This window comes from Martes martes (assembly GCF_963455335.1).
Source record: "Martes martes genome assembly, chromosome: 2".
Lineage (NCBI taxonomy): Eukaryota > Metazoa > Chordata > Mammalia > Carnivora > Mustelidae > Martes > Martes martes.
In genome coordinates this window covers 18780567-18805936 of record NC_137889.1, presented here as the reverse complement: position 1 = coordinate 18805936, position 25370 = coordinate 18780567, and the positions used below count along the sequence as shown (strand labels likewise).

Sequence of the window (25370 nt, the reverse complement as noted above, 5' to 3'; positions counted from 1 at the left end):
TCAAGTTGAGGGAAGAGGCAGCATGCTGCCTGCCCTGTCTCCCCCAGCCCATCCTTCCCTGTTCCTTTCCTGGCGGAGGCCATTCCCACCAACTCCATCCCTGAGCCCCCCTTGGGCTTGACCTGGGGATGACAGGTCGGAAAGGGAGGGTGACTAGCTAGTTCTCCCACCTCAGCCCCTGCTTCTGCCTCCTCTTCTCCTTTTTGCTCTTAACCCTGCCCATGCCTCTCTAAGTGGTCCTGTTAGAGTTTCTTCACTTGAACCATCTGGGATGGATTCCAGTTGAGCCAGGACTCTGACCGATACAAAGGGCAACCCCTTTAGCACACTGGAAACGGATCTGGAGCAGTGGGGTTATGTTCTGGACCTCTGCTGGGCTCACAGTTGAGTCTGGATTCTTTCCAAGAGACTGCTGGGTGAGGAGGGGAGCAGGGAAGGTTAAGTGGTGCCCACACGCCTGGGGGTAGTGGCCTGCCACAGCGGAGTGGCCTGCCTCTGGATCTCGGAAGTGTGAGATACGGACACCTCAGGTGGTCTTGAAGCCACTGCTCAGAGGCTTAGATGCAATGTAACCCACCAAGATATTAACGCACCGGTGTCCTTGGCAATAAAAGAGCTTTGCTAATGACTCCATCCCCCATTTTTTTCAAAATGTTTTTTGTTATTTTTTTTAAATAGCCATTTGATCAGAGAGTGAAGCGATCCCATGATGAGGCAGCCGAGCCAGAGTACAGGCTCTGCTCTGTTGGCAGAACTGTCTCCAGGCCCTGGTGCTGAGCCAGAAGTGGACATAATTGTAGGAGGAAACTGGGGGGAAACGGAGGAGAGGCCAGAGTGGGCAATGAAGGACAGCCGCCGCCTTTCGGATTTAGATATTTTATATATATATTACATCCAAGTCTGACAGTCGTCTGTACCATTTCCCAGGGGGCAGGCAGGTGTGTCCAAGGCAAGGTGGGGCGTTGGGGGGTGGAGGTCTGGGGTCAGGCAGGGAAGCGGGCAGCCCAAGGGCGGGGCCGGGGGCTGCGCTCACAGAAGCTGCAGGAGCTTCAGCGACTGTAGGAGGGCCCCTGGCTCCGCGGACGCCAGGTACTGGCAGCACAGCCAGTCCTCCAGCTCCACGCCGCGCCTGCGGTCCACCGCCCTCTCGGCAAACTTCATCATCATCAGCGCGCGCTTCATGTCGATCCAGTTGTGCAGCGTGGCGCACAGCAGCTCCTCCGACGCGCCCGGCGGCTCCACCAGCTCCCGCCGTGGCCCCCACAGCAGGCACTGCAGCACCCGCTTGGCCTCGCCGATGCGGATGCGCTTGATGGGGTCGGCCTCCAGCAGCAGGTGCGCGAGCTGCTGCAGGCCTGGCGAATAGAGGGACAGGGCGGGCAGCGGGGGCAGGTCTTCCTGCCGGTAGTCCTGCTCCCGCAGCTGCGCACGCACCTCGAAGGGGTTGGGCTGGTGCAGCAGCTCGTAAATGAGGATGCCGGTCTGGAACTCATCAAACTTGCGGTACTGGGAGGCGGACACGATCTCGGGCGCCAGCCGGGCCTGGCTCTTTTTCTGCTGCGGGTTGGCGCCGCCACCTGGCTTCTGCTTGGCCTTCAGGAAGTTGCTGATGATGAGCCGGGGCAGGTACTTCTCACGGGGCCCGTCCTGGCAGGCGGGGGCCGCTGAGAGGCTGGGAGCGCCACCCACCGGGGGAGCAGCAGCCGGGCAAGGAGAGGGAGCGGCAGCAGGGGAAGGGGTGGCGGCAGAGGCGGGGGCACTGGAGGTGGCCGCGGAGACAGGGGGTGGGGGGGTGGCCGCGGCGGGGCCAGGGGAGGCCTGGGGGGAGCAATGCACCAGCAGCAGGTTCTCCAGGCACAGGTCCCGGTGGATGATGCCGTGCTCCTTCAGATGCTCCAGCCCGTTGCAGAGCTGCAGAAGCAGGAAGCACACGCGACGCTCGTAAGCCTCGGGTTCCGACTGATGGCTGGTGGCCGAGTCCCGCACAAAGTCAGAGGCGGTCTGGTGGGGCACCTCTGGGGTGATGACCACCACGCAGTCCTGCTCCTGGGCAGGGGGGTGTGAGGGCGGTGCAGGCAGAGGGTCCTTGAGGGCATCCGGACCGGTGAGCATGCTGGAGGGCACTGAGGCGACAAAGTGGCCACAGTCCTGCTGGATGTTGAAATGCACGGGCACAGAAGGGCTGCAGTAGGAGGTTGTCTTGGGCTCAGGGGTTTTGCAGATCTGCAGGGAAAAGGCAAAGTCAGGTCAGGAGGGGACTCCGTCATCCTGTTCAACAAGCGCTGTTGGGACATTTGGGGATCCATTTGCAAAAAGGTGAACTGTACATGCAACGGATCACGATGACTTAGGCGTATGAGCTCAAAATGCGCATTTTCAAAGAAAACACAGGGATCTTTGAGACTCTGGGCTGGGCAAAGAGTTGTCAGATACCACACCAAAAGCATGGTCCACAGAAGAAAAAAAGTAGATAATGATCAAAATTCTTCTTTTGTGCTTCTAGAGATACCATTAAGGAAAGGAAAAGATAAGTCATAGGCTGGAGAAAACACTTACAAAATATATAGCTGATAAATGATTTCCTTGGTAAAACTGAACAAAAAACTCTGACAACTCAACAATTAGTTGATAAGCTACCCAATCAAAAGGGAGCAAAAGATATTAATAGGCATTTTACCAAAGACATATATAAATGGCCACAGGCATTTAGAAGATGCTCAGTATCAGTACTCATTAGGGAGATGCAAATCAAAACCACAGTGAGCTTCTAGTTAACGCCCGCTAGAATGTCCATAATAAGAATGACAGACAGTAACAAGTGTCTGTAAGGACGCAGAGAAAAGGGAGCCCTTGTGCATTGCTGATGGAGTGGAAAATGGTGCCATCACTTTGGAACACAGTTTGGCAATCTCTTTAGAAGTTAAACATAGGGGTGCCTGGGTGGCTCAATCTGCTAAGTGGGTGATTCTTAATTTCAGCTCAGGATGTGATGTCAAGGTCCTAGGATCTAGCCCCAAGTCGGGCTCCGTGCTCAGCAGGGAGTCTGCTTGCAATGCCTTCTCTGTCCTCTGCCCACTGTCCCCCGCACCCACCTCTTCCCCTGCTTGCTCATCCTCTCTCTAAACTAAATAAATCTTCTTTTGAAAAAAAAGTTAAACATGAAATTACTACACAACCCAGCAGGAGTGGGGCTCCTCAGTAGGAAGACATCTGTCTGCTCACGGTGTGGCCTGGACAAGTTCTCAGGAAGCCAGACAGGACCATGCGAGGCCGTCAGCCTGACTCCCCATCCCTCGCACCCGATGGCAGCTACCTGACAGCAGGAATGTCTGACCACTGCGGTGCTCCCTTCTTAGGGAATCTCAGAGACAGAAGCAGGCCCCCCGAGGATGTGGCCCAGGTCCCTCGGGCTGCCCTGGTTTCTCTAGCCAGGTAAATATGCCAGGCCTGAGAGCTGCCACCACCTGCGGGGCCAGCAGACTTTAATGGCACTGCTATACGGAAGCCGCACGCTATAGCCTCTGAGGCTGAGTCCCAGAGCCCAAAGAAAACAGAAAGCTCTCCAGGGTTAGGGATGCCAAAGTGCCCAAGGCACCCTCGAAACTGGAGGTAGGAATAAACCAGCACAGGTGATCTCGAGCTCCCCTGGGGAACCCCAAGAGTGCCTCTCCCCTGCCTCTCAAACATCATCCAATACTAATGACAGCGGCAGCCACCCGAGCATCTCGAGCAACGCTCATTCTCCTCCAGCTGCCACAACTGGAGGGTCTCAAGCCAGACATCATGGCCCTCGGTCAGGCCTCAATGTCCCTGTAATGACATGAAAGGGGCAGAAGATGGTCTGCGGTCCCCTCTCTCCAAAGGATATGCTGCAGCCTCAGCCACGCTTTATGGCAAGGCGAGGATCGGTGTGCAGGCTTGCAGAGAGAGGCCCCTCGCCTCTACCTGTAACTTATCGTCCCGCAGATGACCCAGGATAACCCCTTGGGCTGCTGTGTTGCCGCACACGAGGGATCACAGGAGCGTCTGTGAAGCGCCACCTGCTAAACGGGGAGATCTTTAGGAGTCCTGCTGCAAGCATCTTCTCCCAGAGACTTACTTGGATTGCGGCTGTACAAACCTTCTCAGTGTAACAGAGCCCAGCCTCTGAGGAAACTTTTAAAAACGGTAACGGGGAGGGGGGAAGATGGGAGGGGACACCCTCGTGTTGTCATCTCTCTCTTACAGAAGTAAAACGGAAATCAAATGGCAGCACGTTCTTCCCCCAGACACTGCTTTCTGTTACACGAACAGAAATGATTCTGGAACACATATCCGAGGGGCACTGTTGCAGACTCTTTATTCTAGCCCACCCAACTGCATTTGGTTTTTAAGTGGAAGTCTTCTGAAACATTATTAAGGGAAGGGAGGGGGCACCTGGGTGGTTCAGTTGGTGGAACATCTGCCATCGGCTCAGGTCATGGTGCCAGGGTCCCGGGATCGAGCCCCTTGTCCCTCTCCCCCTGCCCCTCCCCACTGCTTGTTCTCTCTCTCTCTCTCTTCCTCTCAAATAAATTTTTAAAACTCTTCCAAAAAAAAAAATAGAAAGGGAATTTACAGTCCTAGAAAAGTGGTCTCACATCTCGATCCCAACTACGGTACACGGATCTGTCGAGGTCACTCTCCTGTGAGAGCTCCTCGGCCACCAGACAGCAGCCTCGTGCTCGCACGTGTGAGGCCCTGTGCCCACCAAGCGTTTTTCACACAGTGTCTCATTACATCTCAGACAACCCGAAGAGGAAAGAGGAGGCAGACGCTGCTTCGGAAGAGGAAAACAGAGGCTCCGAGGGGTTAAATGATTTGCCCAAGACTGTACAAGTGAGATGTGTTCCGGGGGCGGGAGTGAAAAAGACCCGGGCTCACCGCCGAGCTCTGCAAACACTGGCAGTGATTTAAGTAGCCACAAACACCGTACGAGTGAACACCGACCCAGTACTCTGAAGCGAAACAGAAGGCAAAGTTCTAATAAGCGTCCGGTCACAGGATTTTTGCCAACTCGCCAGTACGGAACCTCATTTTGTGGCTGTTTCTGTTTAAAGACTCTTTAGCAGCTGGTAGTGCTGATTCGCTAACCAAGAACTCAGGGCAGACAGCACCTAACTCAGGCCCAAACGAAGCTTATCTAACACTCTCCCAGGGCCACACCCCAGCCCTCTGGCACCCAGGAACCCCAGACAGGACTGCAGCGCCTAGCTTGGTCATTTTCAACAGGGAAATCATCAACCCAAAACACAAACATGGGAGGAACGAGGCCATGGAGAGACCACAGCAAGGACCCTAGTTAACAGGTGAGCACTGAGACAGGAAGCCAGGGCCTTGCCTTGTCGAATTCCCGGGCTGGGAATTCGTCCATCGGGTGACTCAAATCTCCCCCTCCTCTGTGCTTGCAGCGACCACAGAAAAGGGTTTGGGGTTCCAAATAAATTATAGAGAGTGGATTCAAAAATACAGAATCCACAGGTAATGAGGACTGACCTGATGTGTCTCAGTCCGGTTTCTCCTCTGCAGTCAGGATGATGATAGGTCCCTTCTCCCTGGGGCCACCGTGAGCGGTCCATGACACAAGGCAGGTATGGCTCCTAGCACAGTGCCTGGCCCACAGGGAGTACGCACTGGAAAATGTTGCCGTGGTGATTGCTCTGCAGGTCTGGCTGGAGCCACGTGGTGAGGCAACCCAGAGCTGGCTGGGGGGTTACTGTACAAACCTGGAGGGTGCAGCTGGCCAGGGCCTGGGAACTGTTTCCAAGGAGCCCTTTTCTCAAGGCTATCAAAGGCCGGGGCCCAGTAAACACGCGGACAGCTTGCACAGACATGTAAATGAAGGAGCAGAGTAAATGGCAACGGGGCTGGATGCATTTCAAAATCAGCGAGCTAGTCCTCTGCTAGGACCCTCGGCTTCCTCGCTGCCCGCATCGGCGAGTCAGCACAGTGCAAAGGTGGCGGGCCTGGGCGGGCACCCCCTGGGATGGTTTTCACAGCACTGCATGGTGGGGGTGGGTAGAGGAAGGGTTGCGGGGGGCAGGGAGGCTTTCTCTGAACGCTCCACCCCCTCCACCTCATCTTTAGGGAGTTTGCACTTGGGTTTTGGTGCAAGACCACACAAACCTTTGGTTCAGCTCCAATTTCAAAGGTTCTGCTGAGCCAAGTCTCACTTTTAACTTCGGAGCCACAGCCTCATTCGCAGTTAAAAATCTGGGCGAAGTCACGTTTGTTAAATAAAGAAGGCCCAGCTGGCTTAACACAGGTCCCTAATTACTGAACCGGAGTTGGAGCTGACTGAGGAATAAAGCAGCTCCAGAAACTCGCACACAGCTGATGATTTTTTTTTTCTTTTTCCCCTACCGCATACTCCCGGAGCAGGGCTCCGAGAGCTGGCTTTAATCTCCTGGCTGCTGCAGGGCGCTGAGCCTATAAACAGGGGGCCCGGCGTCTCGTGGGAGCAGGTGCGAGCCTGCTTTTGCTCTCGGGAACTGGGCACCAGGTTTCTGCTTCCCAGCCACAGACAAAGTGAGCTACGGACGGGGAGGCAGCGGCACGGGAGGGGGCCCGCTCCGGCCCGCGGCGTCCAGATGACTGCGTTCCGTCTAGACTGCGGCGTTAATGAAGTGGAACAGCTGCACGTGGGAAAGGATGTTCCAAAAGCCCCCACTCCCCAATTACCCAGCCCGGCGCGCTTGCAAACTGATGCCGTTGTTCCCTAGACTCTGAATATTTGAAGCTGTTCTCCGAATTTCCTTCTCATACATGACCGAGATAGTCCTTGAGCTGCCAAGTCTCTGGCAAAGTCAGATCGGACACCCGGGGACTGTCTTCCTTAAAGGGCGGGGGCCTATCCTCTGTCTCCTTATGGTTTACATTTCTAATGAAATAAGGAGGAAGGCTTGTTTTTCACCTCCTCTGGGAAAGCTGGATGTTCTGCATTGTCCTTCAGAGAATGGGGCTAACTGCATTACTATAGGAGGGCCTAGATATCCGAGCGCACATGACAAGCTCTCAGAAATATAAAAACCATGGGGCCACTGGGTGGCTCAGTGGGTTAAGCCTCTGCCTTCAGCTCAGGTCATGATCCCAGGGTCCTGGGATCGAGTCCCGCATCGGGCTCTCTCCTCGGCAGGGAGTCTGCTTCCCTCTCTCTCTGCCTGCCTCTCTGCCTACATGTGATCTCTGTCAAATAAATAAATAAAATCTTAAAAAAAAAAAAAAGAAAGAAATATAAAAACCATGGGGCGCCTGGGTGGCTCAGTCAGTGAAGCATCTGCCTTCGGCTCGGGTTAAACCCAGGGTCCTGGGATCAAGTCCTGCATTGGGCTCTCTGCTCAGCGGGGAGCCTGCTCCTCCCTCTCCCTTTCCTTGCTGCTCCCCCTGCTTGTGCTCTCTTTCTCCTTCGCAATAGCCCTGATCTGGTGGCAAAGATTTAAGATTTAAGAGCTGTGTTACCTTGGGCTAGTCTCTTAACTAGTCTCTTAACTTCTCGGAACTGACAGGATGGTAGCAGAGGTGTTGCAGGCAAAACAAAGTACCGTTCGCAGCCATCTCAGCTGCTGGCTAGCTGTGGGCAGACGACTTAATCATGTTGTGCCTCCCATCCCCCATCTGTAAAGCCTATTTGCATGGTGACACTGTGCGGTCATGGAGTGAATACACCCGAGAGGCTTGTTGCTGAGTGAATGCTTAATCGATACAATTACTCTTATTGCTCAAGATGATGCTAGGCCTGGCTCTCTCCAGCTCTAACACGTGCAGAACAGTATCTTCAGTAGCTGTCTCCCTTCCTAGATTACAAGCTCCAGAGGAACCTTATGTTCACCTCTGTCTACTCAGACCTTTACAAAACACCTGGCACACGACTGGCACTCCGTAAAAATCTGATGAATAAGTGAATGCAGTGAACTCTCTGCTGCCTTAAAAAGACAACTTGTCTCCCTAATCCAACTAGACCACACAGGCTCACTCCCAAACCCAGAGGAGGAATGTCATGTTCACACTACAAATCTTCCCACACGGTGTCCCGGGCCGGGCTGAGCGAGAAATCGGTGAGCACTAAGTGTTAGCAAGAACTCTGGCTTTGAGTCCGCTCTGGCAGCCTGGACTGTGAGAGGACTCGGCCGAGCTGCAGCTCTGTCGCAGCCGGGGCCAGATGGCTGTGCAGAATGGAAGGAGGGGGGTGGGGTGGTACCTACTTTCACAGCGTAGGTGCTGCCGGGGTCCTCAGAGCAGGTGGCACAGTAGTAGATGGCATCCCCCGAGTCACAACAGGGCTTGTTACAGGTCAGTTTGAAGAGCGACCAGTTATTCTCGTTGAAGTGCAGCTCCTTTTTCTGGCCGCCCATGAAGAGGTCCTCACACTTGGCCGCGAGGCGGACCAGAGACTGGGCGTAGAGCCCCCCGAGCTTGGCATAGGTGCCCTCCTTGCTGCTGATGCTGCTCAGCAGGCTGTGGAACTGCAGCTGGGTGCTGCTGGCAGACGCCTGGCTGGACACGCTCAGCTGGGAGGATGAGGCCGAGGGAGCCCCTCTGCCCCGGAGGCTGGGGCTCCCGCAGCTGCTCTGGCTACCCGCCAGCCCTGGCGCTGGCACCCGGTGGCCGTTGCTTCTGAATGTTTTCTCCAGGGGCTCAGAAGAGGAGAAGATTGGACGATGGCGGCTCCCAGGGCTTGAGGAGTAGCTGAAGTGGGGATCTTCGTGGGCACAGACATTGGTCTCTGAGTGGCTGAGGTTCAGCTTGGGACTTGCCGTTCTTGGCTTGGGGGACCCCTGGGTCCAGAAGAAGCCATCAGGGGAAGAGGCTGCCCGGCTCACTAACTTCTTCTGGGGGAGAGGCGGGGGCTGAAGGGGGCCGCTGGGGGACACATCCTCAGTGGAGCCTGAAGGGAAGGGAACAGGAGCAAAGAGCTTCTTCCCACTGCTGGTGGGTGAGTGCGCTGGCTCAGACGAAGGGCCTGAAACAGAGAAACAGCAACAATCAGGCTACAGGCCAATGACACTCAGTTAAGAGGCCCTGCAGTCAAAGCAATTTGTTTTATTTGTATCTATTTCTTAGAGACAACAGATGCACAATGAACAAAATTCACAAGGCAAGAAAGGTATACAGTGCCAGTGAAGTCGTCCTCCTCACCCATCCCTTAGCACCCAGGCTCCCTCATCAGAGGAAACTACTGCTGGCAATTTCCAGGAATCCTTCCGGAGATTTGCCAAATGACCCAAACAAATGCACAACACACATTTACTCAAAGAAGGTATTTCACACCAGATGTACAGATCTATCCTAATTCTTTTTAACAGTGATCCCGTAACATATCATCCTATGCAAGTATCATAATTTAGCTAACTGATCCCCTCATGATGGACACTTAGATTGTTTCCAACGTTTTGCAAGCAATGCCAATAATGACAACAGCAAACCTTAATGCTTGCTTTGAATGGATTTTTTAAAGAAGTCAGGTTAATAGAGGGTAAACTCACCTACAGCAAAATTCTCCCTTTTTGGTGTGTACTTCTACGAGTTTTGACAAACACCCTGGTGCCTTGGGGGGCAGGGTGGACCCAGAAATATCTTAGAAGGTGGAGGTATGTGACTTTTATAAATGAAGAAACAAATCTCAAGGGAAAGCGAGTCTTTCCTAGACTCCCGGTTCCCAGAGTGGGGCACACAGGATGCCGACCCTGATGGGGGGCAGGGTGGGGGACTCCATCACGGCCTCAGCCCCCTCTCCCACCCCCAGAGCATGGGGATGTTCGGAAACATCACAGACGGGGAGCTGGAGGGCCAGTCTAGACAGGACGAAAACTGGACTTCACTCTTCATGTCAGCGTAGACAATGGAGTTTTCCCAATGAAACAAGAGTTCAGGTAAAAATAGGCAAGAAAAAAGGCACCGCTACTGGGCACAGAAAGGGGCAACCTGAAATAGTCCTCATTTCCTTCACTCTCAGAACCGACTGGTGGATGTCCCCACTCTTTCGATAGCAGCTTTGAGGGCAATAACAGAAGCACTCACTGTATTTATAGGTTGTAAAATGCCTCTCAGTATCCCGAAGGTTAAAAGGTGGGAGTAATACAGGTCTTCCATTCAAGGCCAGAGCACAGGGACATGCGCCCCTTCTGGAGTTCCCCAAGCCGTGTCATCCTCAGGGCAGGGCACGTGGTGTCCCTCTGCACCTCGCCCTACCTCAGCAGCATGACCAGATCGCAAGAGCTCCAGCAAACACGCGGGCCCCGGGCGCACAGGGAAAGGCCCCAAGGAGGCAAACTAGCTCTGCGTGGACGCGCACAATCTTTCTAGGGCTGCCCCCGCAGCGTCAACAACTTTCTCTGCCCACGCTGAGTCCCCCTCTGCTTTCTCCAACCGAAGTGGGGACATAAGGGGCCCCCGAGGGACAAGCATGGGCGCCAGGCCCCTCCAATCAACACCGGGTCTCCTTACTGGGGACACTCCATTGAGAGGAGGGTCCCCCTCGGGAGCAAGGGGCACGTGCACGTCCTCAGGGCTCCCCTGGCCCTGGGCAGCGCAGGCGTTGACATCGATGTCACAGCTTCACCAATGACAGCACAGTCAGGGAGCCAGCAGTGGGGGCCTCCTGTCCGGGACAAGCCCAGATGCAAAGCTCACTGCAGGGTAAGGTAGATGCAGGCAGCTTGATGAACACAGGAGCGGGGAATCAACAGGCTCGTGCGGAGACAAGCCCACACAGCACAGAGAGGCCATCGGGCTCCACATCAGCACCTTCCCTGGCTCTGCTGTCTCTCCTCCCAGACCCCAGGGAAAGCACAGTACTTCTCACGCTCCCGTGTCTGCACTAGGCAAGCACTCGTGCTGCCCAGTAGCTTATCGAGATCACAGTCAGTTTTCCTTCCCACCTCACCCTGCGTTGCTAATGACAGGTGGGGCCCTCAGCCAGCAAGGCTGCGTGACTGATTTACACCCTTGCAGGAGGCCAGGTTGGTGATAAACCAAGCAGCAGTGGCACACGGTCAGGCCAGTCAATTCTACACACCCATGTACCTCCCCCCACAGTCAGAAGCGGGGCAAGCGAGAGCCAGGCAGCCAGAGGCCCGGAGACCCTGAGCGCAGTTGATCTCAGCATGTTCTGAATCCCTGGGTTCTGTGTGTCCCCTACCCCACACTCTCCAGGAAGGAACATTTCTCCTCTCAAAGGTGCAGCCAGCAGTGGGGGCAGCAGAAGGCCAGGGCGATCCACTCACTTCCTCCCTCTAGCAGAGGCTGAGAGAGCCGGGGGAGGATCCCTCGCTAGCTCCTGGGCTGAAAAATGGAAAAGCAAGACCCCTTACATATGTGGCTCTCAAAGGACACTAAGCCTTAGCCATCAGGTTCCCAGGTGACGAGCAGGAGGGCAGCCAGGAGGAAAACAGTTCCATCTTCTGGCCTTTCTGCTTTCTGGACAGCAGAATGGGTCTAAGTGTCAGAGTCTCCGTTTGTTATCAACAGACGCGGGGGTAGGGGGATGTGGGAAGGCAGGGAGCATGTGATCAGAGTCTCTGGTCAATGCTTTAATCAGTGTCTCCAGGGACAGGGACAGCCTGCCTATGGAGAGGACTCCTTCTGGTCCCCAGTCCTGCTGGCCGGGATGTGTCTGACAAATCAATTTCTGGGCTCGCTGCCGCTTTAAGCCCTGTGCTATTTCCCCATCCTGGCCTCCCTGTGTAGCTCTCCGTGACGCCCCCTTCACCGCCTTTTCTGCCTCGACTGTGGTCTGAGGGCGGACAGCAGGACCAGCCCCGGACTCGCCATTGCCCTCACCCGACTGAGTTCCCTCATTTAAAAACTGGCCGAATGGCATCACGGTGGAGGTCCCTTCCAGCAGGGAACAGTCTATAATTTTGGCCACTTGCTCCATTTTCAACCCCTCCCAACAAGCGTTTTGTCTCAAAGCTGCCCTGGAAATAAAATACCGCTAGACAGAGGGCTCGCCCCCTCCCACGGTTTCGCTATCTCTAGCTCCCTCAACTGCCCCTGGGGTCAACTTTTCAATCTGTGGGGATAGCAGGAATCTTAATAAAATAAAATAAAATAAAATAAAATCTGTAACCCTTCTTATTCCCTAGATTACCAAAGAGAATCGAGAGGTTCTGCTTCCACACCAAAAATAACTTGTGTGTTCAGGCAGTGGGAAGGAAGTGATTTTCTCCCTTACCCCCCGGGTGTTCCCTTGCTTTCCTGTGTGGCTTTGATCAGATCTGTAGGTAAATCTGGAAGGAGGACCGGGTATTAGGTGGAGAACGGTTCATTTTTCTTTGTTTCTTAGATGCTACATGTCTGTCACCCAACAAAGCGTGTACTAGCGGATGGCACTGACTGCGAGTGACCCCCGACCACACACGTCCCCAGCAGGGCAGGGCTGCCGTCACCCAAACCTCATCCAGGGAAGTGAGGCTTACCCGAAACGTGCACCTCACCCATATAATTGGGGATTATGTACACATATGGTGATTTTGAGGTTAAAAAAAAATTGCCTAATTCTGTAACAGGCACAACCACCTTCCAACATAAGGCATCCTTCTTAAGGTCTTTTCTTTTTTCTTTTCTTTTCTTTTCTTTTCTTTCTCTCTCTTTCTTCTTTCTTTTCTTTTCCTCCCCCCTCTTTTTCTTTCCCTCCCTCCCTTCCTTCCTTATGGTTTCTTGAAGTTTTCCTCCAGATTTGGAACCACAACTAGTGATAAGTCCATCATTCACTCTGAGAGCCCCAGGCACCCAGGGAGGTCCGCATAACAGCTCAGCTGGTGGTATCCCGGGGCTACTCCAAAAGAGATGTCAACGTGCGGCCCTTCTCGATGAAACTGCGATTCCTCCACCATGAAACAAGCAGAACCTGTTTGCTACGGGACCAGAGGGCACCCCTAAAGACCCACTCTGATTCCACCAGTTTCTTCAGTCTCTCACGGGGGACCCTCCTCATGAACGTGGCTGTAGGAAACACAGCAGCTAGATTCTCACTGCAGCTGACCCTTGAGCAACATGGGGTCAGAATGAATGGGTCCACTTATGCGGGTTTTCTTTTTTTTAATAAATACAGTACTGCACCGTACATGTATTTTCTTTTCCTTATGATTTTCCTTTCTCCAGCTTCCTGTACTGTAAGAATGCAGTATATAATACCTACAACATGCAACATACGTGTGAGTTGACTCTTCACGTTATCAGGCTTCTGGTCAACAGTAGGCTATTAGTAGTTGACATTTTTGGGGAGGCAGAAGTTATATGTGGATTTTGGACTGTGCGGGTGTTGGTGTTATAACCCCTATGTTTAGCCAGGATCCATCCACTGTATTTGCAACAGCTGCCACACTCTGTATTCAGGAGAGCCAGAAAAAAGAGGGGACAGATATGCCTTGACACCTAAAATAGCTACAGAAATCACAGGCAAAACATTGGTTCAGGAAAATGTGACTAAAAAAAAAAACAAAAAAAAAAAACCCAACCCTAAACTCCTGAAAAAACTTTGGCCAAAGCCCATATTCTCAGGACTCAGCTTCAACAGCAATGAGAAGAATTCAAATATATCCTGGTTTTACGCTGGTGCTAGATCACCCCGTTTCCAAATTCTGGCTTACAGAGAAGAGTGTAAAAAAAGGTGAAAATGGAAAATACTTTTCTGGGAAGTTTGCCTTCATCATAGTTACATCACCGGTAGGTTTTGAAATGACTTTTCATACTAATTGGGCCAGAGAGCTCCAAAAGTTCTTCTTCCCATTTCCAACTCTGCGTATAAAGCCAGTAGCCAACTATCGAGTAGAACACGTCTGTATCTCTATGGGGTGCGCATTTCAGGGAAGAAAAAAGTGTTTCTGGTGGAAAAGCTCCATATCACATATGGGACAGCGGGTGGGATCCTAAAAAGACCAAGGGGAAGGAATACGAGTTTGGTGCCATGGTATTTAGAAAGCAGAGAAGAAATCAAGATTTTAGTGGTTGGGATAAACAGCTTAAAGCCAAGGCAGAAAGGCAGGCCAGAAGTTCAAACGTAGTACTGGGATGTTTTCTTTTATTATAGAGTCCTCTCTTCTTGCTGGGTTTTAATAGGTACCTTCATTGTTCTCTTCAGCCAAAATGAGAGGCAGGCTTAAGGAGGAAGTGGTCAGTCCAGTTTTGAGCTGTGTGAATGAGCCCGTCTGTCTCCCTTGGTGCACAGCTCTGCCTTCTGACAGCAGCTGCCCAGGACAAATGTGGAGGCCGAGGGCAGAGTCCGGGCCAGGAGCACCCAAGCTCCAAATTCTTAGCTTTTGGGTCTGGCTATTCTCCAGCTGCAAGTAAGGTAAAGCAAACGGAATTTTCTTTTATTTGAAAAAGTTGGGAGTGTTCCATGGATCTTTTTTTTTTTTTTTTTTTTTAAATGAGGATATGGACTGTTCAGCTGGAAATGGTTGTAAAGATTTACCTGTTAATTCAATGTTTCCTGAGCACCTACTAAATGCAAGGCACAGGGCAAAAAGCAGATGGATCAAACCCCTCCTACGGCCTGTGGCCTCATTCAGAGAAAGCCATCTATGCGGGCCCCTTGCCCATGGCACACAGAAATGGCACTCTTGATGGTTTCTACTAAACCCTCTCTTCCCAGCCCTTGATACATGAAGTGGGTGGCAGAGGGAACGGTCTAGCCTCATATGTAGCTTTTCCTCCAGGGAAAAATTGTGCAAACTCTTCAGTCACACAATCAAAAAGGCTCAACTCTAAATGTTTAAAAAAAAAAAAAAAAAAAAAAAAGGCAGTCAAGTATCCCTTCAAAAAGAACGCTTGCTTTCTCAAGAAGGTAAACGTGGTCTGAAAATGGAAGCATGTTATTAACATTTTACAACTGGCAGGGAGATGTGCCGTTTGTGAGGAGTCTCTCCAGAACACTTAATCATCCCAAGAAACAATAATCAAGACGTGAATGCAATTTACATGCAAAAGAGGAGGTCTCAGTTTGGAAACTGGCTCTTGGCAAACATTCCATGCCCACCACCCCCGTGCAGCCCTGGACTCCTGCGCTCCCCATCTCCTGTGAGAACACAGTATCATTTAGGGGGCTTCTTCCAAATTAACAGTAAAATTAACAATTAGTTCGAAGCACTTTCCCATGCTGTTGATGGAAGTATAAATTGACATTTTACAGGGAAATCTGGGAACGTCTATTGAAAATGCGTCTGTTTTGACATATCGATTCCACTTCTTCTAAGAATTTATCTTACAGATAGGCTCACCAAATTATCTTAAGGTGTGTCACAGGATCTTACCTGAGACTGGTAATGAAGATCACCTAACCATGCATTGTTTAAGAGAGGGGTTTAACCACTTTGCATAATGACAAAATATGCAGCATTAACAAAAATGAGATTCTGATTCGAATGAGATTCAAATCAGAGGTTCTGATTTGAAAGACTTTGAGATATACTAAGTATAAAAATGTGTCCCATTGGGGTTTACGACATTTTAAATACGGATAAAAGGGGAGACTGCATGGCTCAGTCAGTTAAGCATCTGCTTTCGGCTCAGGTCATGATCCCAGGGTCCTGGGATGGAGCCCCATATTCGGCTCTCTGCTCGCCAGGCAGCCTGCTTCTCCCTCTGCCTCTGCCTGCCACTCCCCCTGTGCTCTCTCTCTGTGAATAAACAAAATCTTTTTAAAAATTAAAAAAAAATATATGGATAAAAATTTCTGAGACGATATAGAAAAATATCCTCAAAATTTCAAAGGTGGGAGCTCATTTAGAGGGTATCTGATGACACTGACTTTTCCTGTCAGATCTTTCCCCATCAAGTGAATTGTTATTCAGAGACACGTACTGACTTTACTGAAGTGATAATATATATTTTAAAATTCAGTTTAAAGGGAATAGTTTAAGCGAAGGTAAAGCTTCACTTTGGTGATATTGTAAGGGCTCAGGCCACAGACATTCTTAAAAATGACTATCTTTTCCTTTGGGATAGCTTCTTCCTCCTTCACTAATCAATCTCCCAGAACAGATCCCATGACTCAGTGTGTCTCCACAGGGGTGGGGGGTGAGGCGGGCCTCACCGTGTTAGAGCAAAACACCAAATGGAATCTATTAGACCAAACCCGCCAATTTAGGATCAAGCGCTCTGAGAGCCTGTTTGACAGTCAGAACACACTATTTTCAGCTAGGGAGTTTTAGAGGCCTTTTTCGGGGCCGCCTTTTCTTCTTACGGAGTCTCAGGTAACAGCCCGAGTAGAGGAGCAAATGCTCAGTGAAGGTCAGGCTGTCACTCCCGACTGATGTCTGATCTGTGTGGACTGACTGTCTCTCCTCTTGACAGATCTGCCCACCCCTTCCCGCCCACTTCCTGGCTTGATTCTCCCCCATAGCATTCACTGCCGTCTGATACGTGGGCTATTTTACTTTAGCCCTTTATCTTTCTCCTTGTCCCTCTCTCCCCACTGGAATCGGAGAGAAGGAACTGGGCCTTTTTTGTCACTGCTCTATGTTCAACATCTAAAATCGTACCCAGCACGAGGTCTGGATTCGACAAGTATCTATCAAGTCAATGACTGAACTAATGCATATATTTAAAAAATCCTCTTGGGCGGAGGGTGTCTGGGTGGCTCAGTGGGTTCAACGGCTGCCTTCAGCTCAGCCTGGGGAACTGGGATTGAGCCCTGCGTTGGGCTCCCTGCTCAGCGGGGAGCGGGCTTGTCCCTTTCCCTCTGCCACTCCACCCTGCTCGTGTGCACTCTCTCTTTTAAATAAATAAATAAAATCTTAAAAAAAAAAAAAATCCTTGGCATAATTACTGAGGAAAAGTAGCTGACTACCATGAGGATATTTCATTAACCTGGCTATATTTCTGGTCTGCTAGCTATAAAAACACGAACACTGACCTTCATGTGAATCCACACCTAAATTCACTGTGTGGCCAGACCTCTTACCCATTGCTGGTGCCAACAGCTTCGGTTCGACAGAGCACTTTCTAATCTCCCAGACTGTGGGAACGTGGCGTCGGGGATGTGCGTTAAACTGTGGCACTGAATTTTAACATTACCCTAAATTGAAGAGGAAAATGATCGCCATGGGACATTAGGTTCCCCTATTTAAAAGGAACCATTTACAGCATGAGAGTCTTCTTTTTTTTTTAAGAAACAATTTTTTTTAAAGATTTTTATTATTTATTCACTTGATAGACAGAGACCATGAGTAGGCAGGAGAGAGAGGAGGAAGCAGGCTCCCCGCAGAGCAGAGAGCCCGATGCGGGGCTCGATCCCAGGACCCCGAGATCACGACCTGAGCCGAAGGCAGAGGCTTAACCCACTGAGCCACCCAGGCGCCCCCAGCATGAGAGTCTTCTGATGACCATTTGTGGCGATCGTTTAGCCGACCCTCGTGCCTCCTGGCTATTCCCCACAGGTCACCTCTTGGCGGTGTGCATGGATCTGTCCTGACACGTGTGGTCTGTCCCTCCAAGCCAAGCAACAACCAAACAACTGCTTTCATGGATTTTTTTCCTTCCACTGAGTAGACTCACTGTTCAGCTGAATTGCCCGCATGGACAGATGGGATAACAGATGTGCTCTGAGGGATGTGACATGGGGTACAAGCCTGAAGAGGTGAAGTGAACGCTGACATAAAGATGACACTTTGTAAACCTAAAATTTAGACACACCAGTTTTTAAAATTCAACAAAGTAATATATTTCTATTATGTTTGTTTTTCTTATAAAATTTTAGAAAGATTTATTTATTTGAGAAAGAGGGAGAGCGTGCGCTCATGCATGTGAGAAGTGGGGGAGGGGCAGAGGGAAGGGGAAAGAGAGAACCTCAAGCAGACTCCCCGCTGAGCACAGAGCCCAACGCGGGGCTCTGTCTCATGGCCCTGAGGTCAGGACCTGAGCCGAAACCAAGAGTTGGACACTTAACTGACTGCGCCACTCAGGTGCCCACCCCCCATTTTAAATAAAATTTAAAACTTTTTTTTGCCACAAAACCCAAATAGTAGAAAACTAACTTTAACCACTAACCCTGACAAGCTTCCAAGAAATTTACACAAACTATTATGATACACTCTGGAGTGACTTTGTTCTCAACTCACTGAGGTCCATCTTTACTGCAGATACAAAAAGTCTGGAAAATGCATCTTTTTTCACTAGTGAATTCTTATTGACCAAACAAATAGTCTAATGATATCTTTTAATTTAATATTAAAGAAGACACTACATTCTGGTCTCTAGGAACTTTAGATTGAACTAACTCTACCTCCCTTCAGATCCACTCTCTCAGCTTCAGGGCTAGGTATAGTCACAAAAGGTGTGATGGATAAATGCTTCAATATTCTTTCTATGAGGTAAAAGCAAGTAAGAATTCATGGGATTGAAAGATAACTGTTTAGGAATAGACTGGAAGCAGGCCACCTTGCTTAACGATGAGAAGCAGACTAAAGGGTTCTTCACATTTCATGACCAGTGTGGTTCTAGGTGGTCTCTAAACTGCTGTTTAATAGCTATGACAAAGGGAGGGTGCGGAAAGGAAGCATGGTCTGGGGAATAGAGCCATAAGCAGGAGCCATAAGCAGGAGAAAGCATAAGCATTCATAAGCAGAATAAAATCGTTCATTCTAAGGACCCAAAGTCTAGTAACAAGGCATACACTTTTTGTTGATCTAGGAATCCCAATTTTGAAATGCATTCCCACTCAATAACTGGCACATGATAAAGACAGAACCATGAAAAGGGGGAAAATCTGCAGAGAAAGAAAGCCCTCTTTCGCTGCATCCCACCCCAATCAAAACTAAGAGACTTCCTGTTTTAAAGTCTGAGCTATTAGAAGTTTCCCATAAGAACACACCACAGACTGACACAACATATGCTCTAGACTTTGCAGTACTCATCTTTCCAACAGAAATATGTTGGTGACTGTGACTTGACGATGGAAGTCTCCACTCCAAAATTGCCTACTGGGAAGAAATATTTCCACTGGAGTGAGAGAGGTCGTCATGTTAGCACATGTCGAAAACTAACGTGCTAAAGCGAGTTTAAGAGAAAAGCAGAAGAAACACACACACACACACACACACACACACAAAGAATGTTGAAATGGTGAGAGGTTTTAACACTACCTATTACGACTACAGAAACACAAGAGTTCCTTCTCAGGAATGTGCCCAGTCAGGACATACCCACATAGTACACCTTAGAGCTTTCTCCACGGAGTGGGATGGATGGTAGTCTCATGAAGCCTCCATGCTTTAATTCAACAAACATATATGTAACTGCCTGCTGTTTCCAAGTGAGTGTGTGCATGTGTGCACAGGGGTGTGCCCTCATGCACATGAAGGAATGAACAAGATGGCGGAGAGGGAGAGAGAGAAACGTGGAGGGTAAAAACTTGTGGTTGGTGGTACTAATCCCCCGAGAACACATCCCAAGGACAGAAATGGAAGACAGACCTATACATAGATGGCTCATCACCCCAGGAGCCAGTGGACACACTGTGTGTCGGTGGAAAAGGCAGGGTGGCATGAGGTGCCTCATCATGTATCCAACCGGGAATTAATGGCAACTGCCCCTCGGTGGAGGCTACCTCAGGGGCAAAGCAGAACCAAGACGGTAGGTCTAGCTCAGCCATTCCAAATCCTAGCAGTGAGCCCAAGGCCAGCCTTCCAGACTCGGGAGAATCTAAGCCTCCCCGTCAAGGTCAAGTCTGTTACCTCCATCGCTACAGGTCCTGGAGTCCGAGGCCAAGCTGTCCGTGGAGCCTGTATTGAAGCTGACGTGGACGCCCCTGCAGGGAGGACTGAGGCTCTCTGCAGAGCCCTGGCTCACTTTTTCCAAATCAGAGCTGCTTTTGTTCATTTTTAAAAGGTGCCTGGAAAATGCAAGAACAAACAAGTAAAGTGATTAATTTGGGTTCAGTTCAAAAGCCAGGCAATGGGTCACGAACCTACTATGCTCTGGAAACCTGAAGCACCAGCAAGTTATGAAAAAAAAAAAAAATGATCCTGGGAAGAGAGAACGGGCACACTTTTGAAACTTATGCATGTGAATGGTAGATTTGTCAAGTATGGTTAGGACGGGTGACTCTATTAAATTTAGACAAATCCAAAATCATGATTTGGGAGGAACCGCCTTCATATTCTAACCCTGTTGGCCAAAACATTTATGGCCCCTATTGTAGGCTGTATAACATCTCTATGAAGAAAAACACAAACGTTATCATACGAGTCAATTACAGAGATATACGGAGATTGGGTAGCTTCTGCAAGATCACAGGGCAAATGAATTACAAATTAGGACTAAAAAGGTGGGATTTCTTTTTGTCTGGTCTCTCTTAACAGAGCTTCAAAGGGTCTAGGTTATTCCTTGGAATTAACGAAAACTTTCTATCAATTTAACCAGACTTCTAGTACAATGCTCAGAAACACCTTAACATAACCCTTCTTCCTGAAGCTCAGAATCTGCCCTTAGGCTTTCTATGAAATCTTTTGTTGCATCTCTAAGACACCATTACTAACATATCATGGACAGGAATACCAAGTTCAAGAGAAAAATAACTTGCCTTGGAGAAAACACGGCCTGTTATCAGGTAAAGCAGTTAGCTTATTGATTTCTCCTTCCCTTTTTCCAAGGACTACATGAATATTCACTCTGACCTGACATTTTTGCCACCAAGTGAGGCAGACCACAATCAATCTAGCTCTCTCCCTGTTGGTGGTAACCCAGATTTGTCTGAACTGATATTTCCTGATGACAGTCCTGTTCCCACTACAGCAGATCTATATCTCAATATCGGCTGTAGGAAATATACAATGCAATATTGATCTGGCATCAGAGCTGCCTTATTTAATGCACATGACCTTACAGTCAAGAATGTATCGACTGTTCCTTGTGTTCAACATTGCCAGACCCTCCATTGGTCTTTGCAGTCCCGGGGATGCTGTACTGATCACCAGAAAAGTTTAGAGAAAGTTTGTTAGCTCCCATGAAAATACTCTTCAGGGACACGTCCTTCTCCTCACCCCCAATTATTAGAACCCACATTGAGAAATAGCTTACAGCTGTCAAGTGTAAGTTGTGACAGTGATGGCCAGGTCACGACCAATACTATGCCTTACGTTTTAATGTCGCTGTAGGGCTCTGGGAAATATCAGATCCTCAGGAAGTGCTCTGGCAGTAGATTATCTTTATTTTACCCTCTGGCAAAATAAAATCATGGAAAGTTTCGTAAAATATTTTTATTCTCATCTGATCTATCAATCATGGCTTTTGCAGATAAAGCCTAGATATGCACCTGTGAGTAATGACAACTCCTGGGTCTAGGAGAGAAGCCAGCTCTGTGGCAATGCGACTACCCAGCCCCCTCCGAAGTGGCCTTTGGAGTCTCTTGCTCCTCAGGTCCAGAAAATTGCCAAGGGAGAAATTTCGGCGCCAGAGCTGCTGAGCTGGCAAAGCTCCCCATTCCACAAACCTAGAAAAACACTGAAATGTATACAAACAGATAAAACTAAAAAAATAGGTAAATGTGTGTGTGTGCATGTGTGTGGACACACACATGCACACACACACACCCCTTGGATAGATGGCCTTGAGAAATGTTATTCAAATCACTAGTAGTGAACATGCGGCCCAGTCAATTTAGTGAGTCATGGCAATTTACCAGCAGTTTAGCAAAATATGCTGCTATGGGACCAGAAAACACAAAAATATTTTAGTAAGGATTTTTGAAACATTGTTTTGTGAAACTTCTGTTTCAGGTGTGTGCCTACTGGGTCATGATAGTCAATAAATTTCTTATTGTGGGTCATTGTTAAAAAATGGCTAAAAATCACTGCTCTAGAATAGGGGTCAACAAGTATTTCCTTAAAAGGCCAGATGGGTGATATTTTAGGATTAATGATCATATGGCCTCTGTTACAACTATTCAACTCTGCTATGGCAACAGGAAAGCAGTCATCAACTCTATGTAAATGAATGGACATGTTTTCCAATAAAACTTTATTTACAAACACAGATTACCACACTGTAGATGGTATTTACTGGCCCCTGATCTAGACCAGCCTTGTCCAACAAAATTACAGTGCAAGTCATATATATATAATCTTAAACTTTTTAGTAGCCAAATTATAGGTGAAATTATTTTAATGATATCTTTTATTTAAACAAAATGTGTAAAAATACTGTCAACTTAATAGGCAATGAGTATAAAAATCATTAATGAGATATTTTACTTTCTTTTTCATTCTAAGTCTTCAAAGTCTGGTGTGTATTTTATACATACAGCACAATGCAATTTAGAGTAGCTGCATTTTAAGCTACTGACTATTGTACCAATCAGTGCAGATCTAAAGAAAATCTCACACATGGACAAGGTTCTTCATGGTGTTACTAACAGCAAAAACAATCATAAACAGTCCAGTGTCCATCAATAAAATAATGGATATATTGCGGTATAATCTTATAATGGAATATGACATATAACTAAAAAATAAATGAACTTGACTTAATGTACTAATACTGAAATGATTCTTAAATGCTGAATGTTAAAAGCAGCTTGGGGAAAATCAAAACTGCAATGAGATAATGACCTCACACCAGTCTGAATAGCTACTATGAAAAACATAAGAAATAACAAATGTTGGTGAGCATGTGGAGAAAAGGGAACCTCGTGCATTGTTGGTGGGAATGCCAACTGGTACAGCCTCTATGGAAAACAGTGTGGAGGTTCCTCAAAAAATTAAAAATAGAAATACCATATGATCCAATAATTTTACATCTGGGTATTTACCTGAAAAAAAAAACGAAAACTCACTAATTTGAAAAGATCGATGCACCCCTATGTTTACTGCAGTGTAATTTACAACGACCAAGATATGGAAGCAACCAAAGTGTCCACTGATGGATGACCAGATAAAGAAGAAGTCGTAGGTATATACAATGGAATACCACTCAGTCATAAAAAAGAACGCTCGCCATTTCTAACAACATGGATGCATCTAGAAGGCATTAGGCTAAGTGAAATCAGTCAGAGAAAGACAAAAATACCCTATAAGCCCACATACATGTGGGATCTAAAAAACAAAATGAGCAAATGAACAAAAAAAACAGAAAAAGAGGGGTGCCTGGGTGGCTCAGTGGGTTAAAGCCTCTGCCTTTGGCTCAGGTCATGGTCCCAGGGTCCTGGGATCGAGCTCCGCATCGGGCTCTCTGCTGAGCAGGGGAGCCTGCTTCCTCCTCTCTCTCTGCCTGCCTCTCTGCCTACTTGTGATCTCTGTCTGTCAAATAAATAAATAAAATCTTTAAAAAAAAAAAAACAAAAAAACAACAACAGAAAAAGAGACTCATAAAAACAAAGAACATACTAGCGGTGGCCAGAGGGGAAGAAAGTGGGGGAATGGTTGAAACAGGGGAACAGGATTAAGAGGTACAAACTTCCAGTTATAAAATAAGTGTGAGTCACAAGGATGAAAAGTACAATGGGGCACCTGGGTGGCTCAGTGGGTTAAAGCCTCTGCCTTCGGCTCAGGTCATGATCTCAGGTCAGATCTCAGGCTCTCTGCTCAGCGGGGAGCCTGCTTCCTCCTCTCTCTCTCTGCCTGCCTCTCTGCCTACTAGTGATCTCTGTCTGTCAAATAAATAAATAAAATATTTTTTAAAAAAAGTACAGCACGGGGATTATAGTCAATCTTATTATAATAACTTCATGGGGTAAACAGATGGTAACTAGGCATCATGGTGAGCATTTCACAACGTATGGAATTGTCGCATCACTATGTATACCCAAAACTAATATGATATTGTATGCCAACCATATAGTTCAATTAAATAAAAAGGTAACTTGCAAAAGGTCTCAAGTACAATGTGATGCCATTTAAATATATTTTAAAAATACATAATGATGCTGCGATTTTTTTGTTTATCATATATATGCAGTCAAATGGAACTAATATTCATCACCTTCAAGATAGTGAACACTCTGGGTAACAGTGGGAAATGGAAACAGAAACTGGATACGAAGTCCTTTTCCCCTGAACCTGTAACGTTTTAGTTTTCAAAATCTAAAATGGCTAAGGGTTAATAACACTGGAAAAATCTTTGGAGGACACATGACAGCTAAATTATTCTTTGAACTTCCCTGTATGCTTGACATATTTGATAAATGGAAAATGAACATTTCTAGGAGGACAGAAAGTCAGTAGGGCCTGCATGAACCTAGGGGTGGCCGTTCTCGTTGCCCTGCTGCTGAGCCTCGGAAAGGCGAGGGACAGAAAGGAGGACCCAACAGGGTTTCCACCAGGCCCCACGGTGGGACAGGCAGATTCAGTGAAGGTGAGTAATACCACAGAAGAGCGTTATAGATGGAAAAAGTTATTTTTTGGACCTAAGCACTCTTCTGAGACTTCATAAATCAGTTCTTCTGCGTCTAGTCACTAGAAGGGAGAAGTCACGGTTTTGAACTCCCCAAGTGAATGCAGACCAAGTTATTCTCAGGGTTGCAGGATAAATCTTCGGCAGCATGTGTGTATGTGTAGGGACATGGGGAACCTCAAAAGTAGACTTGGTAAATCTCAGTATCTAAGTACAGGGGGAGTTCTCATAGCTTCTGGGAAGACTACCATCTCTCTACTAAAAAGGCTTGAGAAGCCCAGGCTCCCACCAGGTAACGAAAGCCCAGCAGGCATTTGGAATGCTCCGGTGTAAATGGGGGAAGCAAGGGGCAACCCTTTCTCATAACAGCGAGATCTTGGGAGTGATGGCTCTTTTATATGAATTGCCTCAAAAATCTTTCTTGAAAGCCTGTGGAATCTGTGCTCTTAACGCATTGCCATTTTAAGTAGGGAGTGAGCCAAACCAGCTCAGATTTCAGAGCGAAAGGGGAAGCTGACGGTCAGAGCACACACCTACAATCAAGTTGCTTTTGTGCGCTCCGTAGGTGTAAGCAAGAGACTGCTTAAGAATCCCCGGGAAAGGCTCACTATTCCAAAGGTGACTTCTCTGAGCCCTGTTGGGTTGTTCTGTCAGACCTAAGGCCAGATGACGGTCTCAGGGCACACAACGAGGCACAGCGAAGACTCTACCAATTGTTTCTTTTTTTTTTTTTTTAAAGATTTTATTTATTTACCTGACAGAGAGAGATCACAAGTAGGCAGAGAGAGAGGAAGAGGAAGCAGGCTCCCTGCTGAACAGAGAGCCCGATGGGGGGTTCGATCCCAGGACCCTGGCATCGTGACCTGAGCCGAAGGCAGAGGCTTTAACCCACTGAGCCACCCAGGCGCCCCTACCAATTGTTTCTAAAGGCGCTTTCCCCTCATTAACAATAATTTGATCTGCTCTTCATAAAACTGGTGCCAACCATGTAGAAATTGCAATCTGATGTCATGTCATTTAAGGAA

General features: G+C 48.5%; 1 protein-coding gene across 1 annotated transcript in view; it reads right to left on the bottom strand.

Annotated features, from left to right (window-relative positions):
* Positions 1–672: 672 nt before the first annotated feature.
* Positions 673–25370, bottom strand: part of PRAG1 (PEAK1 related, kinase-activating pseudokinase 1) — a 47346-nt gene continuing 22648 nt past the window's right edge. Inside the window, exons 4-6 of the mRNA XM_080797617.1 lie at positions 19692–19849; positions 8220–8977; positions 673–2223 (exon numbers count right to left, since the gene is read on the bottom strand). Coding sequence (XP_080653743.1) covers positions 1030–2223; positions 8220–8977; positions 19692–19849 — 2110 coding nt within the window. The 3' untranslated portion in view covers positions 673–1029. The remainder of the gene's footprint in view (positions 2224–8219; positions 8978–19691; positions 19850–25370) is intronic.